This window comes from Bos indicus, chromosome 11 (assembly GCF_029378745.1).
Source record: "Bos indicus isolate NIAB-ARS_2022 breed Sahiwal x Tharparkar chromosome 11, NIAB-ARS_B.indTharparkar_mat_pri_1.0, whole genome shotgun sequence".
NCBI lineage: Eukaryota > Metazoa > Chordata > Mammalia > Artiodactyla > Bovidae > Bos > Bos indicus.
In genome coordinates this window covers 66,576,154-66,603,984 of record NC_091770.1, presented here as the reverse complement: position 1 = coordinate 66,603,984, position 27,831 = coordinate 66,576,154, and the positions used below count along the sequence as shown (strand labels likewise).

Here is a 27,831-nt window from a genome sequence, read left to right as displayed (position 1 = left end):
TGACACACAACATGGTAACATTTATTTCAAAACTTAAAATTCACTCCACATTAATAAATACTTCTAACACTGAATGTAGAAAAAGTACTGTGCATGTTCTAATACAGTTTACTAAAGAATCACAGAAAAGTAGTCTTTCACCTCTTGGCCAATGAAAAAACAATCTGGGGGTAAGAGTAGCCTCAAGGATATTGTGTGGAATTGGGGGAGGGGAAAGGAGCTGCTAAAATCAAGAAGAACTTTCTACTCTTCTTTTCTCACTAGGGCCTTAAAATTAAAAATCGAAAGTTGGAAAATACACCTTCGCAAACATATTTAATTTCTTTCTCAATTTTGGTTTAGAATCATTAGTTGGCAGACAGGATAAAAAAAAAAAAAAAAAAAAAACTGAAAACCAGTACACAATCTGAATCTAGATCAGACCCCTCTGAATGATGATGGGCCCATGAGGCCCCTTGTTGGCCAAGCAGGAGATCGGACAGCTTGTGCTTAAAGCACATGCTTTAAGGTGTGACCACAATCTCAACAACTCGAGCACTGAAGGCACAGTGTGATGTGACGGCCACATCCATTTGCAAGCTAAACGTTAAGTCCTTTCAGAGCTGTCTTTGTATAAACTCATTATCCCATCAGCCGGCCCGTGATCTAAGTCCTCCACCCTCTGGAGCTGGGGTGGGGGGTGGAGGAGGGGACATTTGAATCAGGCAGCTGTCCAGCCCCCTCACCCAAGCAGAGACCTCATAGAGAAAACCCCTCTGGCCACTTTTCTCTGTAAACAGTCAAATGAAACAGAATCTCACAAATTTGGAGTTCCTGCTCCTAATTAGAAATGCTCTCTGGAAAGAGGCAAAGATAGCTTCTTGTCTGACCAGCCCCCAGTAGAGTGCAACACGCCTGCTCTGGGAGGCCTCGGGAAGAGGAGAGGACCCTCAGCTACCCCTGGCTTCCTCGGGTCTTTTTCTCTGAAGACAAAACTTTCCAGACTGAAGTCACAAGGCTTCAAGCTAAAAACCACGACTGCAGTATACTGGCTGTCAGGAAGTTTCTGGCGAGGGCAAAGAAGGAAGAAGAGGGCTCTCTTTGGTGTTGATACATGAACTTGTGCCAAGAGCAGGGGAAGGCAGCAAAGGGGAACAAAAGAGGTTTGTGCTAGTGCTCTTAGTACAGATGGGCAATGGCTTTAACAGGAACAGTTGTCTCAGGTTCTGAAGGCCAAGACCTGGTCATGGAGGGACTTCAGCTGCCCTGCCATGGGTATTAGATTGGCAGGCTTTTGAAGCTAGGGAGGACAGTTCTCCTCTAGTTCAACTCCTTCATTTTCCAGAGGAGGAACCTGAGGTCTGAGAGGGTAAGCAATGTCCCCAGGCCACACAGCTTGGCATGTCTGCCCAGGGAACACAGAGAGTGGCAGAGAGGCTTCAGCGACTGATGTGGTCAGTGTGGGCGAACATCACACGGCATGAGGTTAGTTACATTCAGGACCCCCGAGGATGACAATATCCCACCCCTGGGCCTTCTGTTGCAGAAGTGGCCAGGCCCTGGACTGAGCTTATCCATGTGGTTCCCTTGGAAGGGAGTGTCTTCACTTTCCTGTCCGGGAGGCCACCTGGATGGCTTTGATCCACTCAATGCGCTCCTTGGGGGTGGCTGCTTGCAGGAAATAGTGAACTTCATCAGCCGTGATGATCTCAAAGAGGTTCTCTTCTTCACTCTTCTTGCCTGGTGAGAAAGAAATTGATGACAGTGAGCGTGGGCACCAGAAAGGCCACCTAGCTTGCCCTCCTTCTGCAAGCAATTTTCCAAGTGTTCTAAGGAAATTAAATGCGATTTTCAAACTTACCATTATTGTATGCTTATACATTTATATATGTATGATTAATATATATATATATAGTACTTATACAGACAGGTGTGCAGTATGATTGTGTTTGTGTGTTTAAGAAGTAAGTTAAAAACAGTCAAGGAAAAACATTTTCTTTTGTAAGCAAACTACATTTCTCATTTTTGCATACAGTGTATAATGAGTAATCTGTAATAGTGTCCAGTGAGTGAAAGGTACTCCACTCACAATATAAATCAAAAGCTGGCCTCAATATTAGTTTTCTTAAAAAAGAAATTAAAAAAAAAAAAGATGTGCCACCAGTACCATCGGTGCAGTCTAAACTAGTTTTTATCAAGCGCTAAGTGAGCATCTCTACTGAAAGATCAGAAGGCAGAAAACTGGCCAATACTGTGACAAGGCTCAAAACACATCCATCGCAGATCAAAAAGAAGCACACTGTCCACCCTGACAGTGAAGGATGACTCTAAGGGGAGAGGGGAGGGAGCAGATCCAGGAATAGTTAAAATCTAGGCACTTGCAGCTGCAGCATTTCCAGTCCACCTCTATAGCATCACTAGCCCAAATGACAAGAGAAACCAGGGTCTGGGGGTCTGAACCACATCTTCCTGCTGACACTACTCACTCATTCCTACACCTGAGAAGATGGTCATTTCATCACCGAATCATAGAGTTGTGATCAGGACCCAAGGGTCAGCTGGTAGGACTCCATCATTCTCAGAGAAGGAACCAAAACCCAGGTTAGGCAACTCACTCAAAGTTGTGCCCCTAACTAAGGAACCTAGACCTAACATAACCCCAGAGCACTTCCTGTTCCCCACACTGCCTCCCGGCACAAATGTTCCTCTTGTTGTGGGACGTTTCCTATTTTGTAAAGGTGCACGTTGAGGAATGTTGGGCTCCATCACAGGCATCAGGAGGTAAAAAGTCTCCCCACCCATGCCGGTTCTGAGGTGATGGGTTTTTCTCAGCATTGTGCTAGGATTTATTCAAGGCATCCACAAAACCACTACAGCTCCCCAAGACCCAGACAGCCAGGACAGCAGTTGAGAGAGAACAGCTTTGGGTCTCTCTGAAGTTTTCAGACAGTGAACTTATTCATGCCTGAGTAAGGGAGTGAGTGAGGGAGTGATTGCTGTTGGCTCAGGGTGCACAGGTGTGGGAAGGGAGCCCGGGGAGACACACCTCTCTCCCCCCAAAATTCATTCTTACCATCTGGGTGGCTCTCCACTGAGGTCACCACACAGCCTCTCAAGCGAATCGCTCCCAAGGGATCTTCCCCCTAAAGGAGAAAGGAGTCCTTCATTATGTTTCCAAAGTAAAACATAGGCGTATACTTGATCCTCTTGGTGCAAAAGCCACACAGACTCACTGTGGTTTAGAGAAGAGCTGAAGGAGATTAAAGGGAACCCGTTCTGGATCCTCCACCCCTCTTCCCACTTCACACAGAGGGGAGGTGGGGAGCTGGATGAGGAGACGCAAGTCAACCTGAGCTTCACGTCTGGAAGAAAGTGACAGCTGGGGGAGGTAGGGAGGCCGAATCATCTCCCCACGGGAGAATGGCCAGGTGTTTCCAGAGTCCTTTGGCCCCAAGCAACAGACATAGTAGTAGAACCCTCATAGGAGGGAATCAAGAGAGCCCTGCAGAAGCTGAGGACCCAACCCAGATAGACATGACTCAACTTATTAAGGAAAAAGCCCTCTTCTGAATAGTCAACAGCCTAAACGGTTGGGCTCAAAAGATGCTCTCATTCAAATAGGCCTAGAAGAGGGATTATCACTTTTTTGCACATTAAACCAAGAGCACGGTGCTAGGTTGGTTGAGTTCCTCTGAAAATATCAGCTTGGAATAAATAATAAAAAGTTGTGTTGTGTTGATCAAATAAATGGCCATATAATGATATTTTCTTCCATCCCCTGAGATTCCGCTGGCCTCAAAGCCTAAGGTCTCAGATCTTTGCAGTAAGAAGGGGTTGGAAAAGGTAGAGGAGGGTGAGGAAAAAGAAGAGGGAGGGTGAAGATGAAGGGAGCAGAGCAGGAAGGGCCCAGGCAGCCCCGTGATTAGGAGCAGCGCAAGCTTCTACTGGGAGGGTTTCTGGAGCACAGTTTCTCACCCCAGCAGGGTCATAGTAGTGCAAATAGGCAGGGTCTTCTCTCAGAATGAACTTCCTCACTTTCCAGTTCTTCCGCCTATGGCCCTATATCCAGGATGAACATAGAAAAAGGAAGGATGAGTTTTTAGTCTCACTCAGTACACATAGTCCCTACAGGATAAATCTTGTTGAATTGAAAGAAGAAAAAAATAAAGATGATATTCTATCTCCAGAAGAATTCAGGCCACAACCCAGGCCTTGTCAGAGATAGCACTAGAACCAACGAACAATTTAGATGTTATTAAATTGTGGGTTAAATTATTTCTAAGATCATCTCGCAGCTTTAGCATCATATAAGACAGCACTATGTATAACATACTATGTTAGGTAATGTGGGGCTATCAAGAGATTTAAGACATGGCCCTGCTCTTCAAAGAGTCTATAATCTATGTGGAAATATAAAATAGCAAATGTCCAAATCAAATAATCTCTATAGATAAGGGTTTTTCAAAGGATTTTTCATTTTATTTTACATATGATAATGTAAATTTCCATGGTACCCTGTCCATACATCTCACCCTCTCCTCCCCTCTCCCCATGTCCACAAGTCTATTCTCTATGTCTGTTTCTCCACTGCTGCCCAGCAAATAAATTCTTCAGTACCATTTTTCTAGATTCCATATATACAGATTCAAAGGATTTTTTTTTAATTTACTATTTATTATTTGGAAACTTCATTTGAGATTTTTTTTTTTTTCATTGAAATATAGTTGATTTAGTGTTGTGTTAGTTTCCGGTATACAGCAAAGTGATTCACTTATACACACACACACACGTATATTATTCTTTTTTAGATACTTTTCCATTATAGGTTATTACAAGATATTGAGTATAGTTCCCTGTGCTATTCAGTAGGTCCAGTTTCAAAGGATTTAAATGAAAGATATATAACTGTGGTTTGGCATGTCAAAGAGAGCCTCATAAAAACCTTCACTTATCCATGTGGGACACACAGGAGTTAGACGGGTGAGAAAGAGGTGGGTGGGAAGACCATTGACAACAAAAAAACCGTGGTGGGAATGTCTAAGGCATATTCAGACCCTGATGAGTAAGACCATCAGGCTAGAAGGCAGGTATAGCAGAGGCAAGTTTGGAAAAGTGGAAGGAGACAGTAAAAATAAGACACAGGGGTTGTTGTCACTCACAGCTTTTGAGTTGGAAGCAAAAAGATTACTGTAACACTTTAGGAAGATTAATATGGGGACAACATACAGGATGGATCAGCTAGGGATTAAAGATAAAGCCAGGGGAAATATAATAAGGTAGAAAGAAGACCATCAAGAAATGATTACAACAATCCCAGCATAAAATTAGTAGGAACTAACAACAGGGAGCCGGAGAAGGCAATGGCAACCCACTCCAGTACTCTTGCCTGGAAAATCCCATGGACGGAGGAGCCTGGTGGGCTGCCGTCTATGGGGTCACACAGAGTCGGACACGACTGAAGTGACAGCAGCAGCAGCAGCAACAACAGGGAGCAGCAATGGAAATTGGAAGCAGTAGTGGTTGTGACAGACACGATGAGGAAGAACAGGACTTGGCCCTTCCCTAGAGAACCATTGACTCTTCCAATGTCAAACACTGCCATTGTCTAGACTGTGGGTTTTGAAGCAGGATTTGTGTCTGTTTCTCTTTGTTCCTCCCAAGCCCAGCACTGCGCCTGGCCTGTGGGAGCCACTTCGTATGTTTGTAATTGCCTTGAATTGCCCAGTTATTTCCATTAGCTGATAGTAGTTGTTTAAAATGTTGTGCTAAACCTGATTCTATGATTTCCTACAGTAAATTCAAGTGACTTTTAACTCCAGAAGTTAAAAACCTTAGATTAGAAAATATATAGTTTCCATGTTGCCAACATGAAGAATATTATGTGTTATTTCTGAAGCAGCATGTATTAAGAGGCACATACAGAAAGCTTCCAAAGTTTTTCTCTGTGTTTGTATAGAAAGCAATGGAACGTCTGCGATTTTAGCAAACGATGTCTCCTTCATAAAGCCAGGTCAGGGCACTTTCAAGAATGGGTTTAAGTTATTTGGCAGAGCATTTGGTCAAGGAGCTCATCTCCAAAGAACACTTTCCTTGCCTGAAGGATGGAGCCAAGAACACTGCAGAGTCATACGGGAGAAAACAGAATATTTCTATCTGCAATATTATATGGCTTTTGTAAAGCATCAACTTCTAAAATTCTTGTCAGGAGTCCCTGTTCTTTGCCTTAATTGACGTTACCCATAGGCCAAGAGGACTTCCCTGGTGGCTCAGACGGTAAATTGTCTGTCTACAATGCGAGAGACCTGGGTTCGATCCCTGGGTTGGGAAGGTTCCCTGCAGAAGGAAACGGCAACCCACTCTAGTACTCTTGCCTTGAAAATCCCACGGACAGAGGAGCCTGGTGCAGGCTACTGTCCATGGGGTCGCAAAGGGTGCTGCCCCACACCATTTTCTCCAGATCTACAGGCACACAAATCATGTTCTCGTACACAGTCAGTGGGTGAGTATCAAGTACTCAGGAGTCAATGGAAGAGGAAGGCACAGGAGGATGTGAAATCAGCCAGCCCTGGCCAACTACCACATTGTCTTGAGGTCCTCACTGGCACACGATGTGAGGCGCTGAAGAGTTGTCTTTCACTGAATGAGTGTTTCCTGAGGCACTTTAAGGAATGCATGCACAGCTGGGGTTTCCAAGAAGTGTTGCTGCTCTGTCAACATCTATGTGCTACATCATTTTATATAAGGGATTTGAGCATCCATAGATTTTGGTATCCATAGCAGGTCCTAGAACCAATCCTCTGTGGGTACTGAGGAACGGGTGTACCTACATTCAACTTAATTCACTCTAAAAATGTTTATTGTCTATTACAGACTAAGAAGGATGCTGAACTCTGCAGCAGATACAAGAAAAATATGTATAACACATTGTCCTTTCTCATCAAAGAATCTACATGTGGTTGAGAAATGAGGTATTTTATTCATCATAGTCACGGAGAAGGCAATGGCACCCCACTCCAGTACTCTTGCCTGGAAAATCCCATGGACGGAGGAGCCTGGTAGGCTACAGTCCATGGGGTCGCTAAGAGTCGGACACGACTGAGCAACTTCACTTTCACTTTTCACTTTCATGCATTGGAGAAGGAAATGGCAACCCACTCCAGTGTTCTTGCCTGGAGAATCTCAGGGACAGAGGAGCCTGGTGGGCTTCCGTCTATGGAATCGCACAGAGTCGGACACAACTGATGTGACTTAGCAGCAGCAGCAGCAGTAGTCACAGAATGAATTATATAAAAAGGATTATGTTGAATATAATCCAGTATCATTCATCCTCAAACTGGCTATGTCCCCCAAACTGAATTAATGCCTCTGGAACCAGTGAATGGGGTAGAATGAGGGTAAGGACTGACCCCCAAGTGGATCCATCTACTTCCCACCTATGAAGTGTGGAGCACAGGTACCCTTTTTTGAAATAAGGCTTCTGCCAGGTAACCCGGGCTAACTCACAACAGAAGACATAGGGTTGATTAGTTTTTTTGGTACTTAAAAAGATTTTCAAAAATCTCTCAGATGATCCTGCTATGAGCTAGGATTATACACGACTGAGATAAGGGACAGGAAACATTAAAGGGGGACTATCAATTCAAGTAGAAGAGGTTTTTCTTCCCTCTCCCTCCCCTAGAAATTAGAGATGGGGGGAATATTAAAAAAGAACAAAATTCCTGAATGAAAAAAAATTGTTTTCTTCATGTTAAAAGGAGGTTTATGACTATTTAAACAGTGATATTTTGATAATAGGATAAACTAACTTTTAAGAAAATGGTTAGCTCTGTAATTCTTTACATTGGCCACATACCAGAATCTCTTGGGGACCTGTAACATATAGAGACTCTGATTTAACTGGCCTGGGGTGCAATTTTAACAGATCCCTGGAGGGTTCAAATGTACACCACCTGAGCTATTGAAGGCTGACCTGTACCTATCAAAGGCCACGTAAAGAAGATGAAGAAAAATGGAAGGGGAAGCCTACATCTAGTCCCACTACTTTCAACACACACTCACACCACAACCCTCAGCTGACTTTTGAACATCCAGCATCTCCATTGCATCCGTTGCCCAGACCTCACTCCAGTCCAGCCTGGACTTCATCTATCCCTATTCAACCTTCACGTTCAGTCGGATCAACTCACTCAAGAAAAGACATTCATGGCTGATAGTAACATAGAATTATAGAAGATATCATAAGGAAATAATGGAACTCCTTTCCAAGTGACTCCTGCCTTAACAGCCTGTGATCAGAGCCATATACATACAAACATTTGCCAGAACCAAAGAGGAAGCAGGTGATATGCAAACTCTGCCTATGGGCAACCTCCAGAACCTACCCTGTGTAAGGCTGACCCTGCTCCTTTGCTCATTCTTTAATCTAGTCAGTGGGCATACAAGTTATTAGAATAGTCTGGAATTCTTTCTTTCTTTTTTTTTCTAATTTTATTTTATTTTTAAACTTTACATAATTGCATTAGTTTTGCCAAATATCAGAATGAATCCGCCACAGGTATACATGTGTTCCCCATCCTCTTAGGACCCTGTTCTCTCAAAATATAATGGGAAGGTAAGTTTTCCGCATTAATGCTCTACTTCTAATGAAACTAAAAAATGTCTATCTATACTTAGTCAACCCAAAGTTCTCCTTTTTAAATGTAAATATATGCTCAACTTTGGTTCTTCCCTCTTTACCCAGAAGTTCAGGCTTCTATCATGAGATAAGTCAAATCTCTCAGTCCCATGAGATCTATACACAATGCACAGAAATCTTGCAGCAGCCAGATCCTCTCTTTTATTAACAGGTACAGAGCAGTGCCTTTGAGACAGCTCATGACGCAATCACAAGGGGCAAGACCTTGGCCTCATAAAGCAGCTTAGGCTTCTATGACAACATATACCAGCATCAGTTGTTTCACTCTGAATATTCCTGTTTTCCAGTTGCTTCTTCTCTACCAGGTGCTGACCCTGGCTTCCTCACTCAGCTCCAGCCCTCGGGTTCTCTTACCTCTTGGTGTCCCATGCCTTTGCACTTGGTAACTGACCAGAGCTCTTCAGCTCACCCCAGCCCCTGTCTCCCAGACTGACAGTGGCCAGTACCTGATGATACCTGATAATGACTGAGTCTATGCCCTCTGACCGGATTTGACCTTCATCTGTTGCTGCTCCTGCAGAGCTGGCCTGGGTATGGTCTCATTGTGACCTACCCACAGTCTGCAATGGTACTTCCTTGCTCTCAGTGGTTTATGATGCTCCTCTTCTGGGTGCAGCTTGTTTCTATTTCCTGGTTACTTTGTAAGGAGGAAGGATAGGCCAATGGAAGAACTTTCATTGTGAAACATCTCTGTCTTTTGGATGGCATCTCTTGGCCAACTGATATCCTCCAACTAATGAAAAGTTCAGCATTTTCCTGAAACACTGATAGAAATTTCCCTATTTTTAGGTCCTTCTGCCCTGCCTGCCTCAGTCCTCCTGACCTAATGCCACTTTGATCATCTACTTAACTATTTGTCTCTCTTTCACTAGGTCAGTTTCATTCTCTAGTTGACTATTCACCAAACAAACAAAACACCATTTGATCCTATAGAATACAAAGGGCCTGGTTAGGGAGAAAGCCTAGGGTAGAATATAGTGACCACTCACCTGCTTCAGTAAACATCCCTGCTTGATAATGACTCCTCTGAATTCTTCTTTCAAAATCACATCATCATCACTGGAATTCTCTTCACAGAAGAACCCACTGTCTGGCTGTTGGGGAACCAAAGAACCAGTTTATTTTTCCAGTCTTAGGCATAGTGCTAATTATACCACCTTCCTCTCCCCTCTTCCCTCTAGCCACTCCTTCTCCCTGTGATTCGCATCCCAACCTGAACGTTAAAGGTTATCCTTGGTTAGCTTGTTCCCCCTCCGCACTGTTCTTGTTTCTAGATGCTTATTTCTTCTTCTTTTTTTGTTTTGTTTTGTTTTGGCTGCACCATGCAGCATGTGGGATCTTAGTTTCCCGACAAGGGATCAAACCAGAACCCCCTGCAGTGGAAGCATAGAGTCTTGACCACTGGACCACCAGGGAAGTCCCATCTAGATGTTTATTGCTTGTTGCTGGATGCTCCCTTGTCTCCATGCAATTATGATCTTGTCCATATACTTTCATTTTCCTGGGTTCCCCAAGCTGTATTGGATGTCTAGCTCAGCACATCTCTCCCTTCAAAGCCTTCCTTCTCTAGGGACCTCATGGCCACATTGCTGAAAGCGAGCTGGCTGGTTTATAAGACACTGTCCATAAAACATAACCTCCATATGCCCCCTGCTCCTCGGCTCCCCCACTTTAAGAAACCAAGAGCCCAGGTCCAGCCACATCCTTTGAGTTCAGGCAGGAACTGGGCCTTGCTCAGCTAAACGAGACCAGTGAATCACACAAGCCACTGTGCTCGGTATTTTTAGACCTACATTTTTTTTTTAGAGTCCTACATTTAAATAGCTATAAACAACCAGGTTAAAATTCTGAAAAGAAAAAAATATTCTGGTAGAGGAAATTCCCCAAAGTGAAATGAAACTCTCTTTGGTACATTCACTTCATTTATATAAGTAGCTTCCTTACTTTTGTGTTCTGACCCCAAATAGAAACAAAATTGCCAGAATCCCCCTAGAAATCCACTGTTGCCAGATGTTCATGTGACCCAAGATTTAAGTCCATGTTGTACCATACAGTGTTTCCCAGCCTGTGGGAAGCATGCCACTGGAGGTACCCATGATGACAGAGGGAAGGAATAAGGATGAACATACTTGGTAATGAGTCACATATTTCAATGTATATTTGGACTCCCGGGGGCCATAATTTTGCTGGTTATTTTTCCTTCCACTACTGGATCTACTTTGACTAAATGGGTGCCTGGCATGTGCTCAGTCCCTAAGTCACATCCAACTCTTCGTGACCCCATGGACTGTAGCTTGCCAGGCTCCTCTGTCCTTGGGATTTCCCAGGCAAGAATACTAGAGTGGGTTGCCATTTCCTTCTCCAGGGAATCTTCTCGACCCAGGGATGAACCCTCATCTCCTGCATTGGCAGGCAGATCCTTTACCACTGAGCCACCAGGGAAGCCCCACTTGGCATGTACTGGGGCCTAATAAGCTTTTACAAAAGAAATTCTTGCTTAAAATAGAAATAAATATAGCAAATTTTTAAACAAAAATAAAGAAAACTATTCAAGTAAACAGTATTTTCCTTTAGACTAACTTACTGGATGTGATAGGCATTATGGAGAGGGACAGCTGTCAAGTCAAGGACATGGACCAAAGCTGTAGGGATAGGTGCTTTCTTTCACATCAGCAGATATTAACTGAAATCAACCTAGAACGCACCCAGGTCAACCCCCATGCCCGGAGGAGTAGATGGGTAGCTCCCTCACTCACAAAGTAATAGAAGGCATCAGGGTTGTCCAAGAAAGGGTTTTCAGCAGTTCCATCCACCGCGTTCTTGGAGAGGTCTCCAGCGGGCTGCAGGTACCCTTCGTTGAGCAAGGAGGAGGCGATCACAAGGCCTTCCTGGCGGTTCCGAACAGACTTATTGGAAACAAGCCAATCAATGACACAGTTACCTGGATGGGACCATCAGAAAGAAGGTTAATTCTCTTTTTCAAAGAACAAGGCACAGACAGTTGCCCCTAGAGAGCTGCAGAGCACCCAGCTTTCTTACTTGTTTCATCTTCCCTGTTACTCCAAGAAGGAAAAATGAAATTATTGAGATAGATACCTGGAAACAAAAGGAACCATGTAAACGGTTTAAAAAAAACACCTACATGCTCCTTAAGCAGCAATGCATGCGTCTTCCATTAATGACCCAGAACTTCTGCTGAGAACTAAGTTCAGTAATGGCTATTGGGGAGGCCCCCCGGGGGGAGTCTAAAAGGAAGATCTGGGTAATGAGTAAGTGTTGTAACAAGTGCCTTGCTGTGGGGTCAGCACAGTGGAGCTGCTGGGTCAAATCTGTAGGAAGGTGTGGAGGGGTGGCTGGGGCAATGGGTACTGTTTCACAGAGGAAGTGACAATGTTTATCAAGCATTTACCTAGGCAGAGGCCGAAGGAGAAGCAGGATCTGAGGGAGCAGCAGTGTGAACAGACTCAAACAGGCATGACGGATCCCTTCCGGGTGCTGATGGGAGAGGGGCCGGTGGAAAGAAGACAAAAGAAGACAAGAGAGAGAGGAAGTCATGGGGTGGGTGGGGAGAGCTTTGATGGTACATTAAGAATTTGGCAATGAGGAGCTGTTGCAAGTTTTTAAGCAGAAAACAACATGTGCTAGTATGTGTATGTCCTAATTTAGAATTTTATGCCATCCCTTACATCGAATGTCACACCACTGCAGGATCTAGCAGGGACCTTGAGAAGTCATTCAATCAGTCTTCTGAATCAAGGGAAGACTGTGAGGAGAATAAAATGAAATTGACCCACCAACTGGATTATTAGCAGGCTACAATGAAGCTCTGTATTAAAAATATTTTGTACAACCAACAAGGACCTATTGTATAGCACAGGGGACTATACTCAGTATTTTGTAAAAATGTATAAGGGAAAAGAATCTGAAAAAGAATATATATATGTATGTGTGTGTATGCATAACTGAATCACTGCACTATACACCTAAAATTAACACAATATTGTAAATCAACCATACTTCAATAAAAGTAAATAAAACAAATTTCTTTCAAACATTTATATATATGTATAAATTTATGTTATTAAATATACATTATTACAAAATACTGAGTATAGTTCCCTGTGCTCTACAATATATACTGTACAAATATAGCCAACCAAAGAGCCAACTTAACAGGCCCCAGGTCATCAAAGCAGTAAGGTATACCATCTTTGAAACAAGAGTGAAAGCAGTTAGTTGATAAGAGCACCTTTCATGAATTTCATATACAAAAGGCTTTGCCCAGTTTTCTTTCTCTGAAAAGAAAAACTAATTAATACTGCATTTCTGCTTTTAATCCTTGCAGTGATCCTGTAAAAGAGGTAGGGAGGTAAGTACAGACCTCTTTTAAGAATGACTAAATGGACATGAATCTGAGCGAACTCTGGGAGATAGTGAAGGACAGGGGAGCCTGGCATGTTATAGTCCATGGGGTCACAGAGAGTCAGACACAACTTAGTAACTGAACAGCAACAAAACACTATGCAGCCTCAGACATCCCTAATTTGTCACTTAAGTCTAACATTAGGTGTCTTGATTCTTATTTATCATCTTGCTCAACTCTGTGTCTATTTCAACATCCTGCCATTTTCTGGCAAAAAATGACCCTTTGATTGATATAGCTAGAACTTCTAAGATTTTACCTTGAACCACAAAGTATGGGCCTACCTTTCTTTCTCTTTCCATGCTGGGGAAGTCCAATGATCATGTCCATCGGTCTGTGTTCCATGAGACCAAACCCCCCACCTCGCTCCACATCCCCCTACACACACTCAAGGCTGAGCAAGACCTCCATATTGCCTGCCCCAGAAGCCCCACATCAGACCCACAAGGCCTTTTACCTGTGAAGCAGTGATTGAAAATCTTCTTGTCCTTCTCTAGGTTCAGTTCTTTTACTCCTTTTTCAGTGTCTTTCATGGACAAATACAAGGCACTGCAGAGATGAAAACACATGGATGAGCAGGAGCGGTTCAGTATAGCTCGTCCTCTCTGGGACTCGCTGGCTTGGAGGGGCTGGCCCTGAGCACAAGCTTCCCCCTCCCCAGGTGAAACCTGAGCCTAATCTCTCCACTGGATCATAAGTAGGTCATTAGAAGGCAGAGCTCATACTTGAACTCTGCGGCCTGCACAGCATTCAGCAAAATGTACTGGGAAGGTATTTAATAGCCCTTAAATTCACTAAATTTTGTTGATTTAACTTTTAGTATCTGAGATGGAGAGTTGTCTCCAGTTAGGTGTCAAAAGATTAAAAGTTCTCAGGCCTCAATACTCATGTCCCAGTTCTTTGTGCCCTTTAAGAGACCATCTGGTGTAGACATTTGACTCCAAGAAAGTGAATGTGTTTTGGTGGGGTGGGCTGCCGTCTATGGGGTCGCAGAGTCAGACACAACTGAAGCGACTTAGCAGCAGCAGCAGCAGCAGAGGGGAGTTGCAAGGGGTTAGAGTTTTTTGGTTTGTTTTTTTTTTAATGTGGACCATTTTTAAAGTCTTTATTGAATTTGTTACAATATTGCTTCTTTTTTTAACATGTGGGTTTTTCGGCTGCAAGGCATGTGGTATCTTAGCTCCACAACCAGGGATCAAACTCACACCCCTGATATTGGAAGGTGAAGTCTTAACCACCAGGCCATCACAGAAGTCCCAAGAAAGTGAATGTTTTGACTAAACTTATCCTTTATCCTAAAATTTATAAGAGATAAAACAAAATAGTGAGATGTTCTCATTTTTATCCTTGAATAATAAAGATAGCCTTATCAGAAAAATTGCAAGCAGCAATTTTGTGTGTCTTGTGGCTCCATGTAGCACAAACATCATTCCCACTTAGCTCTGACAGTTGTGGCCAGAAATGCAGTCACTGGACCACCCACCCAGCAGCTACAGCTGGACTAGGCAACTCCTCTTGGGTCTTTACCAGAAAGCTTTCTTAGTGAGAAAAAGCGCTCATTCTCTCTAAGCTCAATGTGCAAACTTCATGAAACTCCTATGACCTGCCAAATCCTGCATTAGGTGTGCATGGGGCTTTTTCTATTCTCTTCCTAGGGACTTCCTGCATTTGGTAAACAGAATCCTGGATAGATGCTGTAAGTAGTCAATATGAAATTCTTCCTGATAGAGCTCCTGTTACAGGGTATGTGCCACATAAAAGCAAAAACCAGTAAAAAATAAAGACACTCCTAAAGAAAGGGACTTAAGTGATATCAATCTTTAGGCAACAACTATCACCTGTCAACTATCACCAGTCAACATTAGAGGTCACTAAGCTAGGTCGGGGCACAAATGGTTTCTGCCTAGGAGAGATATTCACTCTTGCTGAATATGTGAACTTGAACTTGAAAAACCTTACCTGCATGAACACATAGTTCCTATCTTTTCCTACCTATGTATAGATCCCAAAGCTTTCTTTTAAGAGTAATTTACTATAGCTACTTTATAAATGCAATGATGTATTATCTCTTTCTCTCTTCCCTCCTTTTTCTCTATCTCTCCTTCTCCCCGTCCGTCCCTCTGCAAAGATTACGCAGACATGAGGGAACTCCCATGCCTCCTCTCCTCAGCTGTTAGGCTTTGGAGATGCCATGACCACTCCTTCAGAGCCAGGTAAACATCTTAGTACATCAAGTGAAAGTACTAAGGACTGGTAAGGGTGTGTACAGCCTTCAGAGGTGCCCAAAGCAGGCCTTGGAGTAGGGTCTGCTGTGGGATTGCCTCAAGGAGTGGGGTGGAAGGAAGAAAGAGTGAAGGAAAGTAGACATAGAAAGTCACCTTAAGTCAATCGTTTCTGGTAGTCGAATGGACCTCCTGGTGGATTTTCTTGCAAACTTCTGGCCTCCTTCAATGCATTTAGTGGCCTTCTTGATGTCTCGAACCCAGGCATCTCTCTCCTCCAGGAAGGCTGCCTGGAAGAAGTGGTCCTGCTGTTTGGTCGTAGTGATCTTAAACACAAACTGAAATCAAAACACATCCCATTAGGAACGACTCCTTTCAAGGGGGTGAGGGCTTTTATGAAGCACAGGAGTTGAGCCAACCCTGTTCTGGAAATGCTTAGCCAATAAAGACCCAAACGCCCAGGGTTCAGGATGAGTGGTGGGCAGAGGGACTGGCCCAGGGAGCTCCATTCACATTAGTAGGCTATGCAAAGGTCAGCACCTGAGAAGATGTTCATCACAGTTAATGACATCAACTCACCATCCTTTTTCCAAAGTCCTGACAAGGGCTGGTCAGAGCGCTTCCTTTCAAGGGAATCATTCCTTTGGGGCTGTTGTCACTCTTCTTCTTATAGAATTCAATTCCGTCTTCTAACAATACAACCCACATGGGTTTCCAAGAGTTGAACATGCTCCCCTGTGATGCCAACAGAAAGATTCGGGTAAGGATGTTTTCTAAAGCTCTTCTGTAGATGCCGCAGGGCTCGGTAAACAGCCTACCTTTGGCCAGCGTGGATGCAGGAGACCCACATTTGTGTGACCAGGGGAGAAGGGCAATGCCATTCTTCTGGAACTTCTTTAAAAATTTTAATATAAAATGTATACACATCTATCAGTAGCCCATAAGCCTCTCCTGGGCCATTACCAAGGGAATATGGTATGGATCTCAACTCTCCTTCTTGTGCATTTCAGACTGACTTTCTGCAGCATATTTTCTGCTCCTAACCCTGCCCGTTGTTTTCAGTTCAACTTAAGTAAGGATGGCAAAAGAATCTACCTCAAGTGCCAACTCAGACTGCATAGTAGCTGGTGCTTGAAGCTGGACTCCCTGGAAAAGTGCCATTAATGGCAGCATGGAAGCTCCACTTACTTCCATCCTTTGGTCTAATCAGATTTTATCTGGGTATGAATGTCAAGAAGAGACTCAGAGCACAGCCTTGTGTATAGGCATGGCTAGGAGGGATGAAAACCACGTTCAGAATGGTCTCTGATGCCAGCATGGTGCTATCATGTCAGTTCTTACTTTAAAAGTTTTCAGTTTGGGTTGATGCCAACTGTGCCTTTAGTAACAGATAACCATTCTGACTAGGAAGTCTTTCTTTCTTGTCTGTACTTTATGAGGACTTTGGAAAAAGAAGAGAATAGCGTTCTTTGCCTCTCATCTTTGAACTCCTGATTGTCACCCTGTCATGATTACCACAAAAATGGAATTATCAACCAGTTCCTAGAAGATCCTTCTGCTTATCTTAAAATACCAAGAGCCTCTATATAAAGGTCCAGTTGCCCAAAAGGAAGACTATTTATGCATTGAAGATAAATACTCATGGAACTATCATTTTGCTGGTCCAAGTGTTTCCTTTGTTTTAGTTACTGAAAAAAAAAGTTTCTAATTAAAACACACTGTCTCTTTTCTGTACAGGCAGAATAACTATTCATGCTAACACTGGATTATTTCCCTTTTTTTAAAAAAATGGGCAAGGTCGGACACTATGCCAACACATGAAATAATTTCAATCAAATGTCTTTCTGTTTTACATCTACTCAGAATATAAAACACTCCTGCAAATCAATAAGAAAAAATACAAATTATCTATTTTTTTAACGAGCAAAAAACTGGAAGAGGCATTTCATTAGAGATGGTATCCAAAAAGACTCTGAAAATATGTTCAATATCACAATCCATCAGGGAAACTCAGATTAAAACCACAATGAAATACCTCTGCACACACACTAGAGCAGCTAAAATTCTGAAAGATTGAGAAAAGCAAGACTTCACAAAGACAGTAACTGGAACTCCCATACATGGCTGGCAGGAGAGCAATATGGTACATTCAATTAGGAAAACTGTGGAGAATGTTCTAATTCTCAGAATATATATGTTGATACACTTAGACACAAGGGAGCAAGATGTCTGAAACTTATTGTCAAATATCTCAGCAAAAAAATATGTGTATATATTTATATAGTAATATGGAGTGATATGCAAATGTAGCCATGAATTAACAATTAATAAATCTAGGGAAAGAGTATATAGCTAATTGCACTATTTTTTCCAGTTCTCTATGAGTTTGAAATTTTTCTAAATAATTGGGGAAAAGTAATAAATAAATTAACAATATGACACTAATTAAAACACACTATCTCTTTTCTGTACAGGCAGAATAACTATTCATGCTAACACTGGATTATTTCCCTTTTTTAAAAGAAATGAGCAAGGTCAGACACTACATATTGAAATTTGGGATGTACTTTTAAGGAAATATACAGACAAGTCTAAAAAAATCAAGTATCTGAAACAAGTAAAAGATCTACTCACAGAGCTAGGAGTAGAAGCTGGACTAGATGACTGCTGAAATGCCTGTCAAGGCTCAAATTTTAGATTCTACTTCATGCCTATCAAAGGTTTATAAATGCCAGAGTCACTCAGGGCTTTTGACCTTGGAACTGGCATAAAATGAGAAGTCAGCCAACACTGCATTCCTTCTGTAGACAGTTTAAATAAAACTACTATGCAGCCAACTGTTCAAAATGAGCTTGTGCTCTCCTAATTCAAATGTAGCCTCAGGGTCTGTCTGCTCACTCAGAGGAGGGTGTCATTTGGGATTCGGGGCCTTTGTGTTCATTGAGGAGGCTGATATTGGTAAAAGCAAGAGAAATCCCGAGAGCTTATAAAGTGGGGACTTTCTTCCAGGCTTGGTGGTGGTTAGTTAGGTTGCTGCTGCTGCTGCTGCTAAGTCGCTTCAGTCGTGTCCGACTCTGCGCGACCCCTGAGACGGCAGCCCACCAGGCTCCCCCGTCCCTGGGATTCTCCAGACAAGAACACTGTTAGTTAGGTTAGGATGATGGAATTCTGGGTCATCACTCTCTGCATCTGCCAGCTTCTCCCTGGAGTAACCTGAAAGCACCTCCCTCCACCATCCCTGTATTTACCCTTCTCTGTCCTTAACTCTCTTGGTGCTCACACAAGAGCAAACCCTGAAGTGTGATCACAGAGTGTCCATGCTAGAAGGACATTTAGTATCATCTACCATCACCCTCATCACACAAGCAAGAAAGTTGAAGCTCGTTTAAGTAACTGGGGCTAGTATACTCGACCAGTTAATGTGAGACCAAAATTAGAACCCAGGTCTACTGATACCCAACTTTATGTTCTTTCTACTTCCTCTTAGATGCCATCTCCATTCTGGGTCTCACATAAACTTCAGTCATATTGGAATCTAAATCAATTTTTAGGTCACTTAGCCAGCTATATATATGTGTGTATGTGTATAAAATCGTGTGTGTGTGTGTACTTAGTCATGTCTGACTCTTTATGACTCCATCAATCATAAAACATATCTAAATCATAAATCATGTCATAGCATGATCATATATAAAAGCTATGTTTTATGATACTGTACATATATAAGGTTTATACACATAAATAAATATATATGTGGCACATGTCTGCTTTCTTCCATTATAGGCCAAAATCTATACAATTACGTGTCAGAACCAGCAAGTTTTAGGTACTAAATCAAATTTAAAGTTTCCAAGTGAGTCACTGTACATCACCATGGAAACAGCTAGTTTCGTGCATAAAAGTCTGACACTGAATGACACGAAAAGAAGAAAACTTAAAGGTCAAGATACTTGACCATATAAAAAAATTGAATTTCTGTACAGTAAGAAAGCAAATGAACAAACAGCAACAATAACAACAAAAATGCTGAACAACTGAAAAACAAATTAAAAGGTGTGGATATTTATAACAAATTATCATATAATTAAAGATTAATATCCTTAATATATTTTTAACCCTTTAGAATCAATAAGATATATACAAACCCTATCAATTTTTTAGATGGGCAACCGATATAAGCAGGCAATTTTCAAGAGAAGAAACATCTGGGTCCAATAAATGTAAAAATGCACTGCTTCAACAGCATTCAAACACATGCAAATTAAATAAAATATAGTCTTGTTTTTTAATATGTTTTTTTAAAAGATTTATAAAATATATGAAGATTTGGGGAAATTGGCATGTGGAGGACAACAAAGAAGCTCTATGAGTCAGCACTTTGATGTGGGATGTCAAAATGAGTGAAGTCATTTGTGGGCTGTATAAATAGAAGCATAGGAAAGTAAGAAAGGTTCTAACTTTAAATGGAGCCTAACCAGTAGTGACCATGGAGATAGGTGGCCCAAACTCAAATCCCAGCTCTGCCTCATTCTAGGAATGTGACCTTGAGGAATGTTTAAACCTCATTTGCTATGTCTGGCAAATGCAAATAATGCTACTACATATTTCTTAGGATGATTGGGAGATTAACTAAAATAATCCATGTAAATTGCTAAGGGCAATATCCAGAACATAATAAGCACCCAATAAAACCTACCTAGTCTCTGTAATTCTGTGTTTATAGATATACCAATAAAACCTACCTAGTCTCTGTAATTCTGTGTTTATAGATATACCTCAGGGCTTTCCTGATGGTTCAGTGGGTAAAGAATTCACCTGACATCAGAGACACTAGTTCGAACCCTTGGTTGGGAAGATCCCCTGGAGAAGGAAATAGCAACTCACTCTAGTATTCTTGCTTAGGAAATCCTATGGACAGAGGAGCCTGGAGAGCTACAGTCCATGGGGTCACAAAAGAGTCGGACACGACTGATTGACTAACCATATAGATATAACTGGAGAATGAAACTGAGTTCAGGAAGCCTCGAAGTTGCAGATGAAGTGAAGCCTGTTCTATAAGCCAATGAAAAATTTTTTTAAAAAAGAGAAAAAATGGCATCTCTCTTGGGAAATTATTGGAACTCACAAATTTGGGCTCAAAAGGGGACAGACAGAGTAAATGAGGGCTGTCTTCAGAGGTGTGAAACACTAAATTGTTTTGAAGTCCCAGCAGGTGAAAGTTTCAGGAAAAAAAAACAGTTTGTTGCATAACTTATGGGAGAAAGTCAAGTTAGTGAGTTCCCTGGCACAAGAGGTCTTCTAGCATGTTTGTGAACAGATTAGTAAAAGAAATGCAGGCCACAGATGAGAAGTTCAATTAAATACTTCACATTCCTTTCAATCCTCAGATTCTACACATCTGTTCCAAAAACCTGTTGTCCCTATTGTGCCTTTAGTCTCCTAATTCCTTATCCTCATCTGAACACTTGGGCCTCATCTGCAAGAAAAACAATGAAAAAAAAAACCCCACAAAACCCACAAAAACCTGCTTAACATGAATGTCTAAAAATGACTTCAATAGAAATTTTTTAAGTTACTATAATATGAACCCCTGACATTTTGGTTTCTCTACAGTTTAGTTCAGTTCAGTCACTCAGTCATGTCCTATTCTTTGTGACCCCATGGACTTCAGCACACCAGCCTTCCCTGTCCATCACCAACTCCCAGAGCCTACTCAAACTCATGTCCATTGAGTTGGTGATGCCATCCAACCATCTCATCCTCTGTTGTCCCCTTCTCCTGCCTTCAATCTTTTCCAGCATCAGGCTCTTTTGAAAATGAGTCAGTTCTTCACATCAGCTGGCCAAAGTATCAGAGTTTCAGGTTCAGCCATCAGTCCTTCCAATGAATACTCAGGATTGATTTCCTTTAAGATGGACGGGTCGGATCTCCTTGCTGTCCAAGGAATTCCCAAGAGTCTTTTCCAACACCGCAGTTCAAAAGCATCAATTCTTCGGGGCTCAGCTTTCTTTATAGTCCAACTCTCACATCCATACATGACTACTGGAAAAATCATAGCTTTAACTAGACTGACCTTTGTTGGCAAAGTAATGTCTCTGCTTTTTCACATGTTGTCTAGGTTGGTCATAACTTTTCTTCCCAGGAGCAAGCATCTTTCAATTTCACGGCTGCAGGCACCATCTGCAGTGATTTTGGAGGCCAAAAAAATAAAGTCTGTCATTGTTTCCATTGTTTCCCCATCTATTTGCCATGAAGTGATGGGACCAGATGCCATGATCTTCGTTTTCTGAATGTTGAATTTTAAGCCAGCTTTTCACTCTCCTCTTTCACTTTCATCAAGAGGCTCTTTAGTTCTTTGCTTTCTGCCCCAATTCCTAGTCCCAACTATTTTTCTCCGGATGTTGGCCGGTGTTGACGATCTGATTTCTGGTTCCTCTGCCTTTTCTAAATCCAGCTTGAACTTCTGGAAGTTTATAGTTCACATCCTGTTGAAGCCTAACTTGGAGAATTTTGAGCATTACTTTGCTAGCATGTGAGATGAGTGCAATTATGCAGTAGTTTGAGCATTGTTTGGCATTGCCTTTCTTAAGGATTGGAATGAAAACTGACCTTTTCCAGTCCTGTGGCCACTGCTGAGTTTTCCAAATTTGCTGACATATTGAGTGCAACACTTTCACAGCATCATCTTTTAGGATTTGAAATAGCTCAACTGGAATTCCATCACCTCCACTAGCTTTGTTCATAGTGATGTTTCCTAGGGCCCACTTGACTTCACATTCCAAGATGTCTGGTTCTAGGTGAGTGATCACACCATTGTAATTATCTGGGTCATGAAGATCTTTTTTATATAGTTCTTTGTGTATTCTTGCCACCTCTTCTTAATATCTTCTGCTTCTGTTAGGTTCATACAATTTCTGTCCTTTATTGAGGCTATCTTTGCATAAAATGTTCCCTTGGTATCTCTAATTTTCTTGAAGCGATCTCTAGTCTTCCCATTCTATTGTTTCCTCTATTTCTTTGCATTGATCACTGAGGAAGGCTTTCTTATCTCTCCTTGCTATTCTTTGGAACTCTTCATTCAAATGGGTTTATCTTTCCTTTTCTCCTTTGCCTTTCCTTTCTCTTCTATTCAATTTGAGCTGGTGGCTCAGAGGTTAAAGCATCTGCCTGCAATCCGGGAGACCTGGGTTCAATCCCTGGGTTGGGAAGATCCCCTGGAGAAGGAAATGGCAACCCATTCCAGTATTCTTGCCTGGAGAATCCCATGGATGGAGGAGCCTGGTGGGCTACAGTCCATGGGGTCGCAAAGAGTCGGACACAGCTGAGCAACTTCACTTTCACTTTCTCTTCTATTCACAGCTATTTGTAAGGCCTCCTCAGACAACCATTTTGCCTTTTGCATTTCTTTTTCTTGGGCGTGGTCTTGATCCCTGCCTCCTATACAATGTCATGAACCTCTCTATCCATAGTTCTTCGGGCACTTTGTCTATCAGATCTAGTCCTTTGAATCTATTTGTTACTTCCACTATATAATCGTAAGGGATTTGATTTAGGTCCTACCTGAATGGTCTAGAGGTTTTCCCTACTTTCTTCACTTTAAGTCTGAATTTGGCAAGAAGGAGTTCATGATCTGAGCCACAGTCGGCTCCCGGTCTTGTTTTTGCTACTGTATAGAGCTTCTCCATCTTTGGCTGCAAAGAATATAATCAATCTGATTTCGGTGTTGACCATCTGGTGATGTCCATGTGTAGCGTCTTTTCTTGTGTTGTTGGAAGAGGGTGTTTACTATGACCAGTGTATTCTCTTGGCAAAACTCTATTAGCCTTTGCCCTGCTAACTGGTTTCTCTACAAATGATGATAAAGCAGCCTGCACATTTCAGACGTTTGCCTTTGTACTGCGGTAAAAAAATAAACAAAATGCTATCTTTACTCTCAAAATGCTCATAGTCTAACCGGGGAGAGAGTGACCTTGACCTGAAACTCCAGGTCAGAGTGATAATGCACAAACTGAGAGAAGCCTTCCTACACATGGGCAGTTTCACAGAAAGAAGTCATGACTCATTGCTGAAGGTGGAGAAGCTTGATTTTGTGTGGAACCCCCTCCCAGACACCTCCCTTCACTTCTCCTTTTCCTCAAACTTCTCTTTTCCCATGTTGACATACAGCTAGAATTCAAAGGAAAACTATTTGATGGTCAAAACTACGTATTGAACTAAAGCAGAATTGTGAGTCAGTATCATCTATTCTCCCATGCTTGTGGGAAATGTTATTTTAAGTTTGGTGTTACAGTCAATGAAGTCCTTATTTCTGCTACATCCTAGATTGCATCATTTAGTCAACCAGTCTGATCCATGACATCACGGGTATAACATCCCAGATCCATGGTCATTTTGTTCCTGTTTGAATACTTTGAAGGCAAGGAAACTAATTTGTTCAGCAGTGTATTTTTTTATATAAATATAAACTTTTCCAGGTTGGACAATTTCTCAATGAAAACATATTATGTTAGCAATAGAGAGATGACACAAATGTTTAACAGTATGGTTTCTGGGGTCTTAGGGATTTAGGTTCAAATTTCAAGTTTGTCTCTTCCGGGTTCCATGACCATAGGCAAGTTACTTCATTTTTTCCAAACCTTAGTCTCCTCACTTGTAAAATGAAAATAATATAGTACCAATTTCCCATTACTACAATGATTAAATGAGATAATACACTTTAAGGGCTGATAACTTACATCTAGCTTATAGTAGATGCTCAAAAAATGGTAACCATATAGGCAGATAAGATAGCACAGTTTTGTAGGCAGTACTGTGAAGTCATTCTGGCCTAAGGTTCTCCTGGGTACCACCCATCACAACAACAGCTCTTTGGAAAAGAAAAATCACTGCAGTCTGGGCCCATGAGGGCCACATAAAACATGGCTAGGCATGGCTTTCTGTGACACTGGATCACACTGCTGGGTTCCAGTCCAGATCTGCCACTTAATAGCTGCGTGACCTTAGGCAAGGCCCTTTACCTCTCTGTACCTTACTTTCTGGTGGCTCAGTGGTAATGAATCTGCCTGTTTATGCAGAAGATGTGGGTTCAATTCCTGGATCAGGAAGGTCCCCTGGAGAAGGAAATGGCAACCCACTCCAGTATTCTTGCCTGGGAAATCTCATGAACAGAGGAGCGTGGCGGGCTACAATCCATGAAAGTCAGATCTTACTTTCCTCTTCCATAAAGTAAAGGTAATAGTTGTACCCATTATATGTACATAAAGTGCATTAAATGGTTAGATCTGTTACTGCTACAAAGTAAGGGCCACATATACTGGCTACTCTGACAATGATAATTCAATGGGTGCAGATCATAGGGGATTATTTCATGGCATCTGGAAGACAAGGTTTGGAAGAATTGTTGGGCGGAGACCACCGAGTCCTGCTCTCTGTTTTGCCCCAGGCTTTTCTCCTTCTGCTTCCGTCTTTTGCAGCCATTTTCTTTCCTTAAAAATCCCTTGTCCTCTCTCTCACCACTCCTATTCTTGTGCTTTCCCCAGCCTCTCAGGCCACCTAAATTCCGAATACACTCTTTGGATCAGTCCTGCCATTCAACATGATGGTGGAATGGTTGTCATAGAAACAACAGCTGATTCCATAAGTTGTGTAGAAATGAGGTTAGTTTGGGAGGTGACTTGGTGGAGTCTAAGTTATTGGTTGCATATAACCTGCTTCTCTCTCTTCTTTTAAGCTATTATTACAAACATATTCAAATCAGTGGTCTGCTTTCAAGGACCTCCAAAATATGTTTATGCTTATTGTCTGAAGTAACCCCCTAATCAGAGACAAAGAGAGGTTGAGGTCACTGCACACACTCTTACCCACAGTCCAGTTTGTCCAGACCCCACTCTGGCTCTGCAAAGTTCATCTCACCTCCCTTTAGCTGGCTGGGGAAACCTGCCTTTCAGAAGGCTGCCTGGGATCAACAAGATGGTGGTAGGCTTTGCAGTTAGGCAAGCCTGGGTTTTAATCCCAGGTTGTCCTCTTATCAGTTGTTGGATATGGGCAAGTCACTTATTCTCTCTGATAAACTAATTTATAGAGTTAAAAATACAAGTATACAATATAAGAGCAATTTTAATTACAAGATGCTTAAATTGTTTTTAAAACAAACAGAAAACCTTTGCAGAAAATGTTTCCATTCATCTGCTCTTGTCAGGATACTAGCCTAAGCAAGCAGGAAAGAAATAGCAACATTAATTATTACTGGTTCTCAAAGAGATTATTAGGGCCTACTGCAAAGTATCTACATACACCTCTGTGTGTATATGTGCATCTTTTCCAAAGGATGTTTCAAAATATGGCTAATGAGAGAGAATACCTGCTGAGGGTTCATTTATTCTCTGGCACCTACTTGTAACTCTCACAACCACAGACACATTGCTGCTGCTGCTGCTAAGTCGCTTTAGCCGTGTCCGACTCTGTGCGACCCCACAGACGGCAGCCCACTAGGCTCCCCCATCCCTGGGATTCTCCAGGCAAGAACACTGGAGTGGGTTGCCATTTCCTTCTCCAATGCATGAAAGTGAAAAGTCAAAGTGAAGTCGCTCAGTCGTGTCTGACTCTTAGCGACCCCATGGACTGCAGCCTACCAGGCTCCTCCGTCCATGGGATTTTCCAGGCAAGAGTACTGGAGTGGGGTGCCATTACACATTACAAACCCTAATTTAGGGTTTACTCTGAAATTTACTCTGAAAATCCCAGTGTACTGGAGACAGGCAGTGCCAGGAGACAGGGAGTAAGTTTCTGATCCCAACACTGTCACAGCCATGTGACTTTGAGCAGTCACCAGCTTCTGGGTCTCAGCTTACTCTTGTGGAAATGAGGGAATGAGGTCAGATGGTCTAAGGTCCCTTCTAGATTTAAATCAAAACAGAATCAGGCAGCAATGTGAGCAGTTTGACCCCCTCTTAGTAGAACACTTCAGGCTAAAATTCAGGTTAAACCATGAATGGTCTAAACAAAGTCCCACTATGCACTCCATCAATTAAAAAACGGGGCCTCTAAAGGAATGTACTGAATCCAGTTCACTTCTAACACCCTGAGCTCACTTGGGTCAGTGTGAGTTACTTGCTCATAAAAGTGTCGTCCACAGGATGCTAACAAGCCTATGTGAGAACTCACCCTCCTGGGAAGATTCACAGTGGCGCGGCACACACCCACCATCAGAAGATAAACCAGCAGTGCTAATGAAATTCAGTTTCCTGATGCCTAACCAGTCAAACTGAGCTTTTTTGAGTAAACTCCTGTCTCTATTTTCTAACCTTTAAAATGGTGTATCTACCTACCATCTTAACAGCATGTTATACAAATTCACTAAGAACTACAAATAAAGAGATTTCAGTCCAGTAAAAAAAGATAAATAAGCTACCATTACTGTATCACTATATCAGCTCATCTTTAATCATTTGCTTCTTCTTCCTTTCCAAAAAAGTAAAAAGGGGAGGAAGAATTTAACTAACAAATGAGTAGTTTCTCCTAATAACCTCTATAGCAGGAGTTTGAGTCTTCTGGCATAACACACACGCATACTCTTGAAAAGGATGCTCTAAATCATGAAGGATTTCCAGACCCCGCATTCTGGAATTCTCAGTCCCACATAATCAAGCTATGCTGACACCTGAGGTGGAACCTTCCACCTTTAAGAACCAGAAGGCAGTGGAATACATACTGGCTTCTCCCCACAACCTTCCACAACCTGCAGTACTCTCCTATTTCAGCGGTAGAGAGTGCAAAGCTGGACCCCAATCCTACCCCACCCTATGCCCAGGGTCACCGATGCAGGTGACTCTTTGCTTACCTTCTTCACTAGATAGCCCTCCCTGATCCGCTTTGGTTCCATGTCGGATGGACAGACAGCCGGGGGCCCTCACAGATGAGTCGTCTCAGAAGCTCAGCCTCCTCTGAGAGGTGGGGCAGTTGTGGGCTGCTTTTCTAGAGTGAGGTCTCTTTCACAATTTCCCCTCTGCGGGCAATCTCGTGATCACATCCTCTTCTCCTCACTGGGGTGGAAGATCAGAATAAGGAACTGCAGCTTGAAACAACCCATTCTTTGCTAATGTTGGAGACTTACCATAAGTACAGTTGGGTTGAATATTTACCTGAGGGTCAATTTTTATTACCAAAAACGAAAGCGTTCTCCTAAAGGGAGAAAAATGGGGAAAGGAAGGTGAAAGTGAAAAAGAAAACCCTACTCATGGAAATTGTCCTGGCTTAGGAATTATTCCTGAGAGCCTCAAAATGCTTAATAAAAATGCCAAGAAATTCAAAACTGGTGAACATAAAGGCAACCAGTATTAAGTGAAGGTCTGTCCCAGGTATTCTCCGAGGTGTGTTTCGGCCGGCCTCATTTAATGTAGCTGTTACAAGAAACCCATAGGGGACAGTATACTGTTCCTTCTGTAAAACTCAAGATGTAAGGACACTTGTGCTTAGAGAAGAAAAGAGTTGTCTTGAGGATACACAGCAGGTAA

General features: G+C 42.3%; 1 protein-coding gene across 1 annotated transcript; it reads right to left on the bottom strand.

Annotated features, from left to right (window-relative positions):
* Positions 1-27,311, bottom strand: PLEK (pleckstrin). Its single transcript, XM_019970419.2, has 9 exons — positions 27,159-27,311; positions 15,899-16,054; positions 15,476-15,657; positions 13,555-13,646; positions 11,431-11,615; positions 9,664-9,768; positions 3,955-4,038; positions 3,053-3,122; positions 1-1,719 (listed from the first exon to the last, which is right to left on the bottom strand). The coding sequence occupies exons 1-9, from the start codon at positions 27,198-27,200 to the stop codon at positions 1,583-1,585; spliced, it is 1,053 nt and encodes a 350-aa protein (XP_019825978.1). The 5' UTR covers positions 27,201-27,311; the 3' UTR covers positions 1-1,582.
* Between the last annotated feature and the right edge of the window lie 520 nt (positions 27,312-27,831).

Bases quoted from the DNA above. Each gene is read 5' to 3' on its own strand.
- PLEK (XM_019970419.2), bottom strand. From the start codon at position 27,200: ATGGAACCAAAGCGGATCAGGGAGGGCTATCTAGTGAAGAAG. The intron at 11,616-13,554 runs GTAAAAGGCCTT...GGTCCCATCCAG, and splicing joins TTTCAATCACTGCTTCACAG to GTAACTGTGTCATTGATTGG. The intron at 3,123-3,954 runs GTGAGAAACTGT...TTTCTCCTTTAG, and splicing joins ACTACTATGACCCTGCTGGG to GGGGAAGATCCCTTGGGAGC.